Source organism: Centropristis striata, chromosome 2 (genome assembly GCF_030273125.1).
Source record: "Centropristis striata isolate RG_2023a ecotype Rhode Island chromosome 2, C.striata_1.0, whole genome shotgun sequence".
Taxonomy (NCBI): Eukaryota; Metazoa; Chordata; class Actinopteri; order Perciformes; family Serranidae; genus Centropristis; species Centropristis striata.
Window position 1 is genome coordinate 28,038,956 of NC_081518.1, and position 17,953 is coordinate 28,056,908.

The 17,953-nt window shown below is 37.5% G+C and overlaps 1 protein-coding gene across 1 annotated transcript; it reads right to left on the reverse strand.

The window, feature by feature from the left end:
• Nucleotides 1-807: 807 nt before the first annotated feature.
• On the reverse strand, nt 808-9,654 carry slc38a8b (solute carrier family 38 member 8b). The gene is made up of 10 exons (XM_059357826.1): nt 9,466-9,654; nt 7,499-7,697; nt 4,269-4,425; nt 4,079-4,183; nt 3,912-3,969; nt 3,371-3,485; nt 2,718-2,865; nt 2,402-2,604; nt 1,916-1,967; nt 808-1,192 (listed from the first exon to the last, which is right to left on the reverse strand). Exons 1-10 carry the CDS (start codon nt 9,652-9,654, stop codon nt 1,090-1,092), a joined length of 1,329 nt encoding a protein of 442 aa, XP_059213809.1. The 3' UTR covers nt 808-1,089.
• Nucleotides 9,655-17,953: the final 8,299 nt, after the last annotated feature.

Here is a 17,953-nt window from a genome sequence, read left to right on the forward strand (position 1 = left end):
TCCCTTAAAGACATCAGAGCTGCATGAGATGACACAAACCTATAAGCGCCTATAAGAAGCTGCTGTGTGTCTATTTTAAGTTCTTCTTTTGTGTGTGTTCCGACAGATAAGTGTGTGAAATTATGCTGATGTGTTGTTTTTAAGCAGACCCCTCCAGGCACAGATATGCCCCCCATTCCCTTGATTTACAGTACCTCACTCAAACACACGTGTGTGAGCACATGCATACTCACAGGCAGCGCGCCATAACTCCTTTAAGCTTGAAGTCAATAAACAATAAACAGTGATATTGGGCATACCTCAGCCATCAATCTGGGCTCAATGAAAGCTGCAGATTTATATCACTCGTATGATTCGGGCCAAGTGGAGGTCAGTGGGGAGACAGAATGGGAAAATGCAGCAGAAGGATAAGAATCAGGTACTTGGAAGAGAAAAAAACCTTAATATTATTGACTCATGTAATCATCTGGTAGATGTAAACATGTATTTCAAGGGCATAAAATCCATCTGTATACATTAAAAAAGAATATTGTCTACCTTGGCTGATATAAACTGACACTGTCGTGTCAAAATGATCCCCAAGACCATAATAACAATGATAATCATTCGTTTTTTTTCTGTGTTTATCTGTGTTTCCAATTTGCAGTTCCACACAGAGTGACTGTGAAGATAAATAAATAATGCTTCAGAAGTCCAACACTGCCCCCTGGCTGGGTCTGCAAGAACAAAAGACTCAAAGAGGCAAAATATTTCTCATTTCATTTACTGTAATTATATTATTTGCATAACAAATTAAATAATACACTTTTTCCTACACATTAAATATCTAACAATGCATTCTTTCTCTTTGACATTATATAATTGTCCATTTAAATAAAACATTTATGCATCTCACACACAGAAGTGTTACATTCTCACAAAGTAAATATATATTATATCCAGGTTGTGGAACACCTTGATAAAAGGATCATATATACAACTAAAAACCACCTTTACAAATGCAACTTTCAGTTGTGCAAAAGATGCTGTGAAGTCACAGTTAAAGCAGCAGCTGCTGCAGAAAGTGTTGTGGAGAAGACAAAGTGAATTTCAGAATTTGTTGCAAAGCTCCATGACAGCGATGGTCGTGCTCTGTCCGAAGATGAAGGCTCCAACTACGATAGTTATGATTCCCCAAACTGTTAAAATCACCCTGCAAAGAGCAAAAAGGGACATCAAGAGAGAGATCAGAGCAGAATTCTTTAAACAGCAATATGAATCTTCTTTTTAACAGTAATAATAGTCATTAATCAATTTTTCCTTTCTTCAAACTATAGAGAAATAGAGTCAGAACATTAGATATTACCGTATATTTCAGTCTGAAATCTTGAAATGTCACCTTTGTGTTAAAATAAATAATTTATACAACACTTTTCCAAGTGTCATGAATATTGGAAATGAAAACTGGATCTCCATAGGCTATTACATATTGAACTTTTTGCAACCTCTCCTGTCCTCTCCCCTCTGCTCTGTGTAAACAGATTATCAGTGAATATTTGTCACATGAACGCTCGTCTCAGCATTTTAAATGAGATATGTAGAATAAAGTGATTTTATTTTACATTTTGACAGAAATATCACTATGTTAAGCTTTGTTTCAAGGACTGATGAAAAGTACAAATTATGACAATAATGCCGGTTCTTACAGTTTCTTTCTACAATATGATTTTTAGTGATCATTAAAAAAATATTTACGTTTCAATCAATTGGGTGCAGAGGGTTAAATGGTCTCTGTTTTCCATATAATTACTACAAATTATATGATTCTTTTCAGGAAATTTCTAAGTAATATTTTGAAGAAGTTCAGAAAATATTGGATCTGTAAAACAAAGCATTACCATAATAATCACACACACATATGTAAATATTCACTCACCTGACTCTTGGGTTTACAGGTTCAGTTTGCATTGTGAACACTAAACAGAGACCTGCAACATACAAACACACAAATTTTATTTATATACCACCAAAACTTACAAAGTTTACAGGAGACTCATAACATGATAGAACAAACATGTTTAAATATGTAGCCATGTATTAAAACTTCAGTTCAGTTCAGTTCAGTTCAGCTTTTATTTCGAACATGTGCGAGTAACACAACAAAGTAAACTAAAAAACAAATACATCCAATGAGAATAATCAAAACAAAAAAAAATAGCAATAGTCAAAACAAAAGCTATAATGTGAACGCAACATGTCCGAAAAGGAGTAGGATGAATATGCTTATTTAAACCTACCCCTTCTCCACTACTGAATTAACACTTTTTTCCCCCCTAAACATATTAAATAATACATATTTACAAAAAAATAGAAAATAAATAGATTCTCATTTACATTCACATAGTTAAGGTTGTGTACATACCAGGAAACACAAAGATGAAGAAGGCGCTGATTCCTCCGATGACACTGATGACCTCGCCCATGTCAGGGACGAACATGGCGATGAGGAGAGTGATGGAGATCCAGATGACAGTGAGAACGACTCTGCAGCGACTCTCAAACGAATGAGTGACGATTCCCCGACGACGTCTTTGAACACGCAGCATCAGGTTCAGGATCACAGATCTGTCTCACACACACACACACACACACACACACACACACACACACACAGAAAACATGTTAAAACACACAAAAACTCACAATATGAAAACAAAACAAACTCCAGTGCTGCTCACCTGCCCAGCAGAAGAATAATAGGATAGATGGTGATGATTGATATTCCAAAAAGGAGTCTGGAGATGATCATGACCACATCATTTCCTGGGTATGACATCAAAATATCAGAAGCGACCGCTCGTCCAAACGTCATAAAGCCGTACACACCTGCAGATGGAGAGAAAGTATTTAGATCCCTTACTTAAGTAAAAGTACTAATACCATACTGTGAAATTACTCCACTACAAGTAAAAAATCCTGCATTCTAAACTTAATGAAGTACAAAAGTATCAGCATCAAAATGTACTTTAAGTATCAAAAGTAAAAGTACTCGTTATGCAGAATGGACCCACTCAGATTGTTTATTTAAGCATCTTTTTATTGTTGTCAAGGTAGGGCTCACTTAAACTACTTACTATACTGTTATGAGGTTTAATTTATAAGAATACATATTCATTTAAAATTGATCATGTTTTTTATGTTAAATCTCGACCTGAAAAGTAACTAAAACTGTCAGCTAAATGTAGTGGAATAACAAGTACTATATTTGCCTCTCAAATGTAGTGGAAGAGAAGTAAAAAGGTTACATGTGTGTAGGAAGTACTTCATAATTGTACTTGGGTACAGTACTTGAGTAAATGCATCGAGGTCGGAGCTTTAGAGTCGAACTCACCGGTTAGAGTGTAGATGAGCAAACAGAAAAACATGGAGACCACAGAGATGACCACCCAGTGGAAGAGCTTCTGGTTCTCCATGCTGCTGTAGATGGCGATACAGGCTTCATGGCACTACACACACACACACAGATACTGACATCAGTTTTGGGGGACTTTTCTTGTTTTTCGTATTCAGTTATCTTTACTTTTTAAATTTATTTTGAGAATATGTTCAGCAAGAACATACTTGGAAAAGTGTTCTTTTCCAAGTGCCAACTTTCGTTTTTTCTTTTTTTTTTTTTAGGATTTATGTCACTGTAACTGTGTTATTCTGCAGAGAAGACATTTTTTAGTTATTTCCACTTCTAGTCATAATTGTGCTGATTCCATAGAACTGCAGGACTTATATATTTTATATATTGCAGTGAAATACAAGACCACAGTGAGTAAAATGTAAGAAGAACAACACAACACCCAGAAACTGCTTGTTGGGGTTCAGAGGGACCACTTGAATGCCAAGAATCATTCAGACTACATTCAGTCTGAAATTGGTTTTACCTGGAAGCCAAAGCATATGGTCGGTACGACACTGAACATTGAAGCCCACGAACCCACGCTGGAAAAAAAAAAACACACACAATGAAATAAATTTTCTAAAAAAATAAATAAAATTAGCAGCCAATAACAAACACAGATGTGCAGCCAATAAAAACAGCATTACTGACCCTTGGCTGTGCTCTGGAGTTATGATAACAGTGTGGCTCTCCATCAGGTAATATTTGACAATCACTGCTACGCACAGATACGTCGCCGCCAGTGTCCCCAACACACTGACACAAGGAGAAAACAGTTAAATTACATGAAAAATAACACTTATCTGTTTGTCATTCTGGTCACAGATCAAGTGTTGTATACCTTGTGTATTTCTGGATGCCGATTTCTTTTGGGATGGACAGAGGAAGGATGATCAGGAGGCACATGATGAAGAGGGAGAACCGTTGGTCAGTGTACCAGTGATACGGTATCTCTCCCTCAGTGGAGCCCGTCACCGTCTCATATAGAGAAATACTCACTGAAAGTTAAAATTAGAGTATTTTTCATTGATCTGCTGCAACAAGAAGATGTAAGAAGACTTAATAGTAATTCTGCATGCTCACAGAATCACTCACAGATCCATTTACATTGTGTATCGTGTTAAACATTTAATTGATAACAGCTGCAACATGAAGACATAAGAATAATAGCAATATAACAGATTTACAATTGATTGATTTGCATCTTGTATCCTGCGCAACACTTGATTTGATTTGAATGGCTGCAACATGCTTTAATGTTTGAGCATAAAATTTATGCATATGTGTTCAAAGCACTTTGTCCTCACGACAATAAAGTGCTCCATCTGCACCGTGCTCTGTGCAGAATTTCTGATCAGATGGATTTTTATTTCTTATTTTTTTGGGAGTGGGTGTGTTTGTAAATCCAATCAAATGCTCTGTTTAAAATTTGAACAGAGCATAAACATTAAAGGGATTTGAAGCGTTTTGAGATGGCAGAACGGAAAAGAGAAAAATGAAAAAAGGGTCCCAGTCACATGTTTTTACCCAAATACTGGCTCGGATGAAAACTAAAGTGCGGATGATTTGTAATCTGAGAGAGATTAATTTTTTTGATATGGGAAATGGCTGCTAAATTGATCACAAACTCCTGGTAACATGAAAACAGTGTGCTGCAATAGAGACACAAATAATTTGTGACAGGTGATGATGCCATTAGAACCTCTTTTATTGATACTTGGGGGTTGTGGGCAGTGGATTTTTATGGGGAGATAGCAGGTCAACAATTAATGTCACATAGAAGTGGTGAACATCATGTGAAAGCTGGAGTTTTGACGATTAATTTGAGATGCAACAAATAAATCTCAAAAAACAAATAAAAACGACTTAATTAGTCAACAAAGTGCACCTATTAATGTGTATAAGGGTTCAGAACATTAATATTTTGCTTTATGAAGCCCATTTCCAGCTCAACTTCATCCAATAAGTTGTTGCAGCAATTTTTGAGTTGATACCAGTTGGTACACTCAGTTGGTGCTAAATTAGGTCGTTTTTTATATTGATAATGGAGAAAAATGGTCAAAAACCCTCCAAAATATTAAATCGATACACTAAGACCTTTGGAACAACATCGAATAATCCATGCGGTGAAATTGGTTTAAAAAACTATTGACATTTTGGAGAATTCTGTATTTTCTGCAACTGAATGAAGACCACTTCTGTCCTCTAAACTGCTGAGAAACCCCCTTATTGTTAGTAAAGTTTCATGAGGCTGTGATTATCCTAAAGGTCACACCAGCTCATTTTATACTGTGAGGTCGAGACTCAAGAAATGCTCTCACTGCAATGAAACGACTACTGATGACTAACTATCATCACACATGAATAAAATTGGGCTCATTGACTCCACACAGCTTTCCAGTGATTCACAATTTCAGTAATGTCTGCACTGTTTAGGAACCCCAGTATGCAGAATTATGCATATGCAATAGGTGGAAATAACACATATGATACCAATAACTTAATAAAAAACAGACCCCACTACAGCCTCTTAAAGACAGGAATGTCAGCTGAGATCGGCAGCAGTCCTGCAGGTCTCAGAGGGCTGAACTGAAGACTTTATAAGACCTTTTTATTATCACTTAGAAAGCCATTTAATATCTGTTTAACGATCATACCGTCAAAAGTATTAAAGTATGATGGAGAACATGGCCCAGAGTTATTCATTATTATATAAGATCCAGTATAATAATTATTTCTAATGATGTAATTCATCACATTAATGTAACCAGGACAGAGATAAGCACCATATCATGAATCGATAAATTAACCAATTAAAAATAATGAATTAACTTGAAGTTCAAGTAATGATCAGGCTAAAATTGACACTTGCCCATTATGAGACATGAGCTTTGTAGCTGCTGTAGAGACAGAGTTTGATAAAGCTCTAATGGAGCCGACTGAAACTCCATGATTTTTTACACACAAGGTCTCAAATTAACCAAACCATAGCACCATCCCACTGCAATTATTTGAAACATATGTTTTCTTGAAAAGACTGACAAAAATACATCATTTATCATAGAAAGAAGCTAAAAAAACAGGCTTTATTGTCAAAATGTCTGTCAAAATCACTTTATTCTACATGTCTCATTTAAGATGTCGCCAAAAATAAACCGTTTGTAATAACGACCTTTTAAAAACATTAAGACCTGCTCCTCAGTGACACTGTGAAGCCATGATTGATTCTGCTAAGATGAACAGTCACGTAAAGAAGAGTATTATTACAGGCTGCAAATGTGTTTGTTTAATATCAGAAAATTTGTTTTTTGTGTGGGACGTTACAGTGTGTGCACATGGTTATGCACAATGTCTAGTTTTCTACTTGTTTTAACGGTGTCATTACATTTGGCCCCTTTCAGTGGTTTTCTGGTCCTTCTTTAAGCTGTTATGTGTTGCATTTTCTACTCTGAACTGTTACGTACAGTAAAGTTTCACTTCAATCAATTTAACCCTCTAAACCCCAAGAATATGATTTGTTTAAAACATTGCCGTTTTTTTGTAGAAAGAAACTGAAAAAACAGGCATCAATGCAGGAATTTTAACTTTCTCACAGTCCTTGAATGGATCATCGGTTGAGAAAGTTTCCATTAGAAAAAGTAACCAAAACTGAGCTTAAAATTGGGATATTTCTGTTAAAATCTCAGAAATCTCATTTAAAATGTAATCAAAAATAAACCGTTTGTAATAACTAAATCCTGTTAAAAACATTAAATTCTGCTCCTCAGCGACACTGTGAAGCCATGATGGATTCTGCTGAGACGAACGGTCACGTGACAAATATTCACTGAAAATCAGACAGAACTGCAGGCTGTTTACACAGAGCAGAGAGGAGATGACAGGAGAGGTTACAAGAATGCATATGCATGATAGCAGAGAGACATTTGTGGTTTATAGTTAGTGTCCTTACCCCTAGACTAGAGGATACTTTCTTCACAGAGAGAGGGGGAAATGAAGGCAGGAGCCTGTAAACTATTAACTAACTAGTCCATTGTACGTGAAAGGTTGAAAATAACTTGCTTTATCACTTACATTTCTCCAGCTGGTCCTGCACCACCACCAGGAAAGCGACACATATCATGAAGAGGTTGAAGCAGAAACACACTTCACATAGTTGACCCACAGCTCCTCCACACACCTCTCTCACCACGTCCTGATACGTGTTCTGTCTGCTCACTGACGAGGCGTAGCCGAGGATCACCAAACCACTGATGAGGAAGACCAGAGAAACCTGCAGGACACACACACAAGCACACACACAGACTGAATTAGACCATGGGGCCGCAGACACAGACTGTGAAAAAGCCTGTAGTTCTGAAAAACTCTCTTCATAATCAATTATTTTCTATGTTATTGATTAACATAATCATTTGTAACCATATATAAATATATTCATTCTGAAGGAAACTGTGACTTATGACTCAAACTCTTACCTTCAGATCGCATTGCCGAGCCAGAAAATGTAAAAACAACCACTTCAAACTTTCTATTCTACCCAACAAGAAAACAGAAGAATCATCACTTATACAAACCACAAGTAAGATAACATCAATACTGTAAAGACCCACTGACCCCGAAAAGTATGTTTCCTTTAAAGGATCACCAAAGATACACCATTTATCGTAAAAATAAACTGTAAAAACAGGCATTATCGTACAAATTGGAACTTTCCTACAATCCTTGAATGGATCATAGGTTATGAAAGTTTGCATTAGAACTAACCAAAACGAAGCATAAAATTTTGATACCTCTGTCAAAATCATTTTATTCTACATGTCCGTTTGGAATAACTAGATCCTGTTAAAAATATTAAATTCTGCTCCTCAGCAACACTGTGTAGCCATGACAGATTCTGCTGAGACGAACGTTCACGTGACAAATATTCCCTGAAAATCAGACAGAACTGCAGGCTGTTTACACAGAGCAGAGAGGACAAGACAGGAGAGGCTGTAAGAATGTAAATAATTCAAAACGTGTTGCAAATGGAGACTCACTTTGTTTTTTTCAATATACATGACACTTGTGGGCGCTTGGAAAAGACTTTTATATAAAAATTCTATTTTATTCCAATATTTAAAGTAATAATTTATCAGTTAAATCCAACTTGTTTCTCTTTTTTTTTAGGATTTATTTAATTATAACAAGGCCACAGTGACTTTAAATGTAAAAAGAGCAAGAAATGCCCCGAAACGGCTTGTTGAGGTGCAGAGGGTTAATACATTTGTATTATTGTTTAATTTTCCCCCCTCATTTTAATGCCATTTTATGCTGCCATGTATTTATATCTTCTGTTTTACTTGTAATGTTACTGTTGCATTTCATTAATTCTGTCTCCTTTTTGTTCGCATTGCCTATGTATTGTTTTAAGTTGATTGCAGCTGTGTGCCGCACTATTGCACAAACAAAATTCCCTCTGGAGAACAGTATACTACCTTATCTTTTGTTGTCATAACATTTGCAATTTCAATCAAACATAGCTTTCTGGAACAGGAAAGGAAACATTGCACATTATTTGTTTTTACAGTGCAGATATTATACTGCTTATTTTAATGTAGGCTTCCTGACTTGTATTCATTTTGTAGCCATATTAAGAAACAGGAAAGGGACTCGATTTGGGATCAAAAGCAGTCAGAGGCTCCTGACCTCTTGGGCCCCCGGGTCCATTCTTAGAAAGTCGCGTATAAATCCATCCATGACACACACACACACACACAAAGACACGCACGCATTTTTTTCTGCTGTGCAATGAAAGTTCAGCTCCTCACCTAAACTGGAAGCTTCATTAGAGCTCACCTGTGAAAAAGATGTGCCTCTTTCACACCAGGGAGAGACTGAGGGATGGTGCATACACATTCTGTAGGCCAACAGCTAAATTAACGATATTTAAAGACACAGATCACCATAAAAGTTCCTAATAATCCCATTGATTTATGTATAAATGGAGGATCTTTTATCCAGCCTGTAACACTATATCTAAAGAGTTAAATGATGACTCTCACCAGCTCCACACTGATGGCCGTGTTAACTCCCCCCGCCTTCTGGAAAGCCCAGGGGAAGTTGAGCAGGCCGGCTCCCAGTGCAGACTTCAGCATAATGAACACGGCACCGAACGAGCCGAGCCTCGGTGGGTCGGCATGAGATGCAGACCGGGCCAGCAGGCTGATGCTCTCCCGGGCCAGCTCCTCCATGATCCTGAACAAACAGCTCCAAGACTCACAAGAAAGAAGAAAAAGACCTTAACCGATAAATCTTAACACAGCTAACTAACTCCAGAGTAGTCCTGGTGTTTGATTCATTCTTCTGAGTTTCTTTACAAGTAACCCTGCTGAGTGGGAAATATATATAGCCTGCACCCAAGCCGTGCACACACGACTCACATGGTCTAATTTGACTATTAAACATTTCACTCTGAGGTGCCAAATTTGTCACTAAAGTGAGTATGTTTGCTTGTGTTCTCTTTCTGTCTCCCTCTCTCTCTTTTTTAGGTTTGTCTGTGTCTGAAGAAGAACTGCTGTAGATAAGATAGGACAGTAAGTGGATTCTTAAATAAACCATGAATTAACTTTATATAAACATAAACTAAGATAGTCTGATTTAGGCCTAACCTGTCAAGGGGCCTCACTGGGCCCCGTCTTACTCTCTAACGGTTTTATCTGTGCTGTAATATTTCCAAAGGTTTGTTGTGTGGTCATTTTACTAAACATTAAATAATTTAAGAATATGCAACAAGTAGGCTCAACGCAAAAGTGAAATAATAGAATGTCTCAAAACTTTTAACACCAAGACCCCAAAATAAAATAAAAATAAGGGCAGCTCAATAGCCTTATAATTAAAGGGATAATCTGGATTTATTGAAGTGGGGTTTTATTGTTTACTTATCCATAGTCTGTGTATTACCTACAGTAGATGGCAGTCAACCATTGCCGCCAGTTGTTATATTTAGACTATTTTTATTGCTCTCAGTTGCTGGTCTACCGCTGCCTTGATCGTTTAGTTTGTTTGGGTTATTGTGTGACTTTGGTGTTTTAAAAGGGTTAGTTCACATTCACCAAACTCACACACAAATTCACACAAACAAACTAAACGACTGAGGCAGCGGTAGACCAGCAACCCCTGTGTTTTGCAAGGTAGAATTATTGTTTTTGTGAATGGAGTCTGGTGGGTTTGAGGTGACGGTAACTTTAGGCCAGGGTAAGCGTAAGGGTTAGGGTAAACTTATACTTGGTTTGCAAGTTTTTGCAAGGTTTCATGTAGGTTTAATTGTGTGGTTAAGTGAAATATTCAGTTAATAAACACCTTTGAGCGCTACGGTTGTGTTTTGCTCGCTTCTTCCAAAGGTGACAAGAAGACCCAATACAGCGACGCAGTGTGACACAGGGCGCAAAATACAGCGCTGACCAATCCTAGTGTCGCAGGGCGTGACTTGTTAACTGCAGTGGGAACTATAATAACACGTAAATACCAAATAAAATCCTCAAACCCATTGGATGGCTACTAGGTCGGTGCATATATGAAAAAAAAACACCTAATCCTAAAAAAATTCTCACAAAAGGTTTCTCAGCTGTTTTTTTAGTATTAGATGTCCTTAATAACATACTAAAAGTATACCAAAATCTGACGACTAGAAAGGTGTAATTTTCAAGATGGCGTCCAAGATGGGCAGGAAGCCACCAACACTAGGCAAAGTGATATGAGAAAGGAGAAATCTGTAATTACTTAAGGGAAATTGTATTTTTTTCCCCGCATAAATATGCTTGTAACCAATTGCTTTAATATATATTTGTACTTGTAATCACTTATCTATCATGTAAATATGCTAATTAGAATATTACATGACCAAAACATGTATAAGGCACGGTAGGCACCAGTATTTCTGGTCTAGGGAATACAAATCAGGCGACTTAGGACCAGATTTGAGAAGAATGCGAACACGCCGGACAAAAGCACCATTTTTTTTTTTTACACAATTTTTGATGGGAGCCACTGTATCAAGATTGCGGATCGGAGATGGCAGTCATAAAAAATCTATGAGAACCAATATATCTTCCAAGCCATTTAGATGGTCCATCTCGGTGTCAAAATATATGTTTTCTGGGTCAAGGGAAGCTATTGAGAATATGACTAGTAGTGGGGCGGATTAGCTGAACAATCGTTCACTTTGTGATAAAAGCATGAAATTTGGTAGATGTGTTGGTGAATATGTTTCGAACAAATCTGGATATTGGGCCACCTCAAAAGCGCCCCCTAGTGGCCGTGGCAGGCATTTGTTATACAAATAAATCAATGATGAATAAAAACTGCCTTTTTAATAATACCAACTGGTGATGAATTGTATATTGTTGGAAAGCCTGATTAGTCACCTTTACAATGAGGTACAGCTTGTAAGGATCGTGCATTCATGGAATGAGCAACGGGGCTAAACGTGTGGGTAGCACCCCCCAGAAATGTGCATCCCCTGTGGGGCAGATTAGCTCAATAAATCACAAGAATTGTTTATTTTGTGATAGAAGCACACAATTTGGTGGATGTGTTGGTGGATATGTTTCACACAAATCTGTATATTAGGCCATCGCAAATTCACCCCCTAGTGGCCATAGCAGTCATTTTCTTCATTAAAATTACAAAAAATATTAAAATTATTTCTTAAAATATTTAAAAAATTTAAACTAAATATACAAACGTAAATTAAAAAATGTTAATACACATATTAAATTAACAAAAATCCAGTTAGACACTCTTTCAGTTATTTTTCCTGCCCCACCACAATCGGGCTAGCCATCGAGCTAGCTAGCAAATGAGCTAGCTAGCATTTGCTTCCTGGGACAAGCAGTGCAGTGGACTGTCCATCAAGGTATGTCTAAATATTTTATTTCACCTGTTATAATTATGAATAAAACATGCTATGAACATCATAAAGGCTAAAGAGAAAAACAATCATCATGGGCCTTGGCGGAAAAGTAAATTAGCAAGATAGCAAAAATAGGTACTTAAGCTAGCTAGTTAGCTTGGAACATGTATCAGTGGTTGTTGGATGTGAAAGCTTAATAAGACACTGTTAAATGATGTCCTGTGGAATGTGGACATCCCTCTCTGCACACACACACACACACACACACACACACACACACACACACACACACTATATGCAATGTCTCCTTTGCCCATGTGGTTCTTTTTTTAAATGTATTTTATAACTCCATCACAGTTAGTCAGGCGGCTTCGGACCAGATTTGAGAAGAAAGGGGACACGCCGGACAAAAGCACCAAAATTTTTCCACATGCTCTCTATCACCAAAGGTTTCAACTTTTGGTAGGAGCCACTTCATCAAGATTGCAGGTAGGAGACGGCAGCCATATAAGCCATAAGCCATAAGTCTATGAGAACCAATATATCTTCCAAGCCACTTAGAAGGTCAATCTTGGTGTCAAAATATACATTTTCTGGGTCAAAGAATCATTTAAAGCTATTGAGAATATCACTGGATGACTCACTGTAAATAATTTGTTGATCAAGATCTGACATGAGATGAAAGCGTACCCTTGATTTTTTTGAGCAGTGTACATGGCAGCTAATCCACACTCTCCCGTGAACATTGATTCCAAACAGTTTCAACTCAGGATACCCTGCTGCAGCACTTGAAGCGAGTTGCCCAGTCTGAGTGAAAATGAACATATCTATTTGATCAAATAATCATCTAGTGATATTCTCAATATCTTTACATGATTCCTGGACCCAGAAAATGTATATTTTGACACCAAGATTGACCTTCTAAGTGGCTTGGAAGATATAGCATTTCTCATAGACTTTATATGGCTGCCATCACTGCAATCTTGATGAAGTGGCTCCTACTAAAAATTGAAACCTATAATGATAGAGAGTTTGTGGAAAAAATGTGGTGCTTTTGTCCGGCGTGTCCCCTTTATTTGGCTAAGCCGCCTGACTAAGTCACACACCTCAGTACAAGGATTTTGCCAGAAAGAGTAACCTGCTACAAGTAACCCTAGTAGAATTTTTAAAATGTATGATTTTTTTCTCTGTCTAAATGTGTTTTGTTTTTATTGTTGCAGGTCATACAATATTGAAAATTATTTTTTCTTTTTAAGGAGCAACAGAAGAATACAAGCCAAAGAAGAGGCCGTAGCCTGTGAATGGGAATATAAAGACCTAATAAAATGTTATACAAAGTTAATGTTCTTTTCTATTAGACTGTAATAAAGCTTTTGTCACTATAACATGTCTCTAAATTATATTTGTGGTGCTGAAAACATGAAACAGCAGCTGTAGGGTAGGCAAAGCATTCCACGCCAGTAACCACCGGCAGACATTTTTAAAAATGGCCGCTTTTAAATGGCAATTTTTAAAAATGGCCGCTTTTAAATAGCCATTTTAAAAAATGGCCGCCACAGCCATCAGAATTTTTTTTTGCGATGGCCCAATATCCAGATTCATTAAAAATGTATTCAGCAATGAGTGTACCAAATTTGATGCTTTTATCACAAAATGAACGATTGTTCAGCTAATCCACCCCACTACACAGGGGATGCACATTTTTGGGGGTTGCTACCCACACGTTTGGCCCCGTTGCTCATTCCATGAATGCACGATCCTTACAAGCTGTACCTCGTTGTAAAGGTGACTAATCAGGCTTTCCAACAATATACAATTCATCACCAGTTGGTATTATTAAAAGGGCAGTTTTTATTCATCATTGATTTATTCGTATAACAAATGCCTGCCACGGCCACTAGGGGGCGCTTTTGAGGTGGCCCAATATCCAGATTTGTTCGAAACATATTCACCAACACATCTACCAAATTTCATGCTTTTATCACAAAGTGAACGATTGTTGTAAAATAATGAGCTAATCCGCCCCACTATAGAGGATTATTTGATCAAATAGATGTGTTCATTTTGGCCATGTATTTGGGTAATTTCCAACTCAGTTCCTAAGCGGTCGGATGTATATTAATCTAGGTCATATATGGTACATACATTCTGAAAAATGAATAACATGCATAAATTTCATTGAACTTTATTAGCTTCACTTGTATTATTTGTTACATTTACAACACAAAGATCTTTGCAATTCCATTGTGCCTTCCTGCATGAGCACCTTGCACCACAGCCACTTGCACCTTTACAGCCACACTTGACCAGTTCACTGCAGGCTATTGACGCGATTGGTAGAATGCTTCACACAGGAAGCCAGACCTGGCTGTCTTCACCCAGTGTCCTGTATAGACATTCCTATTTTATGGTGTTGTTGTTTATGGCCTTCTTCTAAAATATACTCCATAGCACACCTCAGCATTCTGCGGGAAGGGGAAGAAGTCAGCATGGGTGGCTTGGAATTCCTACCCTGAGGTCACCCAGGCCTTCAATGACAGTGCTCAAAAAATTAAGGAAACGCTTAACGTCACAGTATAACACCAAGTCAGCTAGACGTCAGGGACATCAATCTGTCCATTTAGGAATAATAAGTGATTGTGAATGAATTTCACTTGCTTTGGTGCAAATAAAGGGGCATCAGCTACAATGGAGGGGCAAAAGCAAGACCACCCAATGGTTTTGCATGTGGTGGCCACAAACAATTTCTCTTTCGTTATCCTTCCTGACTGATTCTCCTTCAGTTTTGTGTTCTGCTAGTGTCCTTGTCACTATTGGTAGCATAAGGAGGCACCTGCAGCTTGATTGGCATTTGCGAGAGAACACCAGAATTGGCAGGTCCGCCATTGGCTCCCCGTTCTCTTCACAGATGAGTGCAGGTTTTCCCTGAGCACATGTGACAGGCGTTAAAGAGTCTGGAGACACCATGCCATGCTGCCTGTAACATCATCCAGCATGTTTGGTGGTGGGTCAGTGATGGTCTGGGGAGGCATATCCCTGGAGGGCCACACAGACCTCCATGTCATAGCTAACGGTACCATGACTGCTGTTAGGTACCAGGATGAAACCCTCAGATCTATTGTGGGTCCTGGGTTCCTCCTGGTGCAGGACAATGCTCAGCCTCATGTGGCTAGAGTGTTTAGGCAGTTCCTGGACGATGAAGGCATTGATGCCATTGACTGGCCCTCTCGTTCCCCTGACCTAATTCCAATTGAGCACTTATGGGACATTATGGATAGGTGAATCCGACAACGCCAAGTTCTGCCACAGGCTGTCCAGGAGCTCACTGATGCCCTGATCCAGGTCTAGAAGATCCCCCTAGTATACCATTCGCTGACTCACCAGGAGCTCAGACTTTGTTGAGAGTGCATACAGGCACGCAGGGGCCATACACACTACTGAGCCACATTATGAGTTGACGTGATAAAATTCATGCAAGTTGGATCAGCCTGTGATGTCAATATTTTACTTAGATTTTTGGTGTGATTTTAAAACCAGCCCTGGATGGGGGTGGATTTTTAAAGAATGGGTTAACGATTTTGGTTTTCATCGATCAGTTTTCATATGTAATTTTGATATTAACAAGTTATACAATGTACATCAGTAAATATTATCCCCGTAAATAATTTGTTGAACAAGATCTGTGATGAGATTAAAGCGTTCCCTTGATTTTTTTTGAGCAGTGTACATGGCAGCTAATCCACACACTCCCGTGAACATAGAGTCATGGAAATAATATTAGACCACCCTTGTTTTCTTCAATTACTTGTTCATTTAAATGCCTTGTACAACTAAAGGTACATTTGTTTGAACAAATATAATGATAACAACTAAAATAGCTGATAAGAGTTTAATTTAAGAGTTGATATCTAGCCATTTTCCATGGTTGTCATGAAAATTATTTTTGTTATTTTCAAGAAAACCATTGAAAATGTCTAGATATCAGCTCTTAAGTTAAACTCTTATCAGCTATTTTAGTTGTTATCATTATATTGGTCCGTCAGTGAACTGGTCAAGTGAGTTTGTGAAGGTGCAAGTGTCTGTGGTGCAAGGTGCTCATGCAGGAAGGCACACTGGAACTGCACAGATCTTTGTGGTTGTAAATGTAACAAATAATACAAGTGAAGCTAATAAAGTTCAATTAAATTCATGCAGGTTATTCATTTTTCAGAATACATGCACTGTATATGACCTAAATTAATATAGGTCCGACCGCTTAGGAACTGAGTTGGAAATAACGTAGATACATGGCCAAAATGAACATATCTATTTGATCAAATAATCATCTAGTGATATCCTCAATAGCTTTAATGGATTCCTTGACCAAGAAAATGTATATTTTGACATCAAGATTGACCTTGGTGTGACCTTAAGTGGTGTGTAAGATATATTGGTTCTGCATCACACCTTACTACATGCAGTGTAGTGAAGTTTAATTGCTTATAGGCTATAACGTTAGTTGTTAAACTAAAAATTTGTCATCATAAAGTAAATAATTATTTGTACATTGAGACGAGCGTGCATCAGGCGTCTATTTCCACAAATATTACACAGCGTGTGCTTGTACGCTCATGTAGAATTGTACTCAAAAGTCACGCTGGTCTTCATGTCACGTATTTGAGGCGCAGTTCACCCGTCACGCAGCCGTCACGTAGGCGTATGTGCAACAACGCATGTGCAGCGTCTGCGTGACGCCTAGGTGACGCTTGTCGGTCCATTGAAAGTGAATGGAATTTACACGCGCACGTTAGCGGTTTGATGTCATCGCATAGGCGATGTAAACGCATTTTAGTATAGTTTGGTGGCATAAAATACCCCTCATACCCTTCATTATCTGGTGTACTCGCAATACGCGTGCCTGTACGTACGGCTATTCATCAGTCTTTATGCAGGCGCAGGCGACGCGGTTAAGGCGTTTTAGTATAGTTCGCTGGCATAAAATGCCCCTCATAGTGTGTAAGCATGCGTTTAAGGGTGTGTGTGTGTGTGTGTGTGTCTGTCTGTGTCTGTGTGTGAACTTATTTTCTTCCTCTTCCATTTTTTCACTCTTTTAATAGTTATTATTGTCAAGTATATCATGTTTAATATAAATAAAATAAGTAGTAGTAGTAGTAGTAATAGTAGTAGTAGTAGTACTAGTAGTAGTGATAAAAATGATGATAATAATAATAATCTTCATAAAGTTATTTTCTTCCTCTTCCATTTTTTCACTCTTTTAATAGTTATTGTCAAGTATATCATGTTAAATATATATAAAATAAGTACTCATAGTAGTAGTAATAGTAGTAGTAGTACTAGTAGTAGTGATAAAAATGATGATAATAATAATAATCTTCATAAAGTTATTTTCTTCCTCTTCCGTTTTTTCACTCTTTTAATAGTTATTATTGTCAAGTATATCATGTTAAATATAGTAGTGATAAAAATAGTAATAACAATAATAATGACAATAAAAATGTTTTCCTCTTCCACTTTTTGCCTATCATGTCTAATATATATATATATATATATATATATATATATATATATATATATATATATATATATGGGTGATTTCCCAGAAAAACCTTTGATTATTTCCCCCTAAAAAAGTATTTACT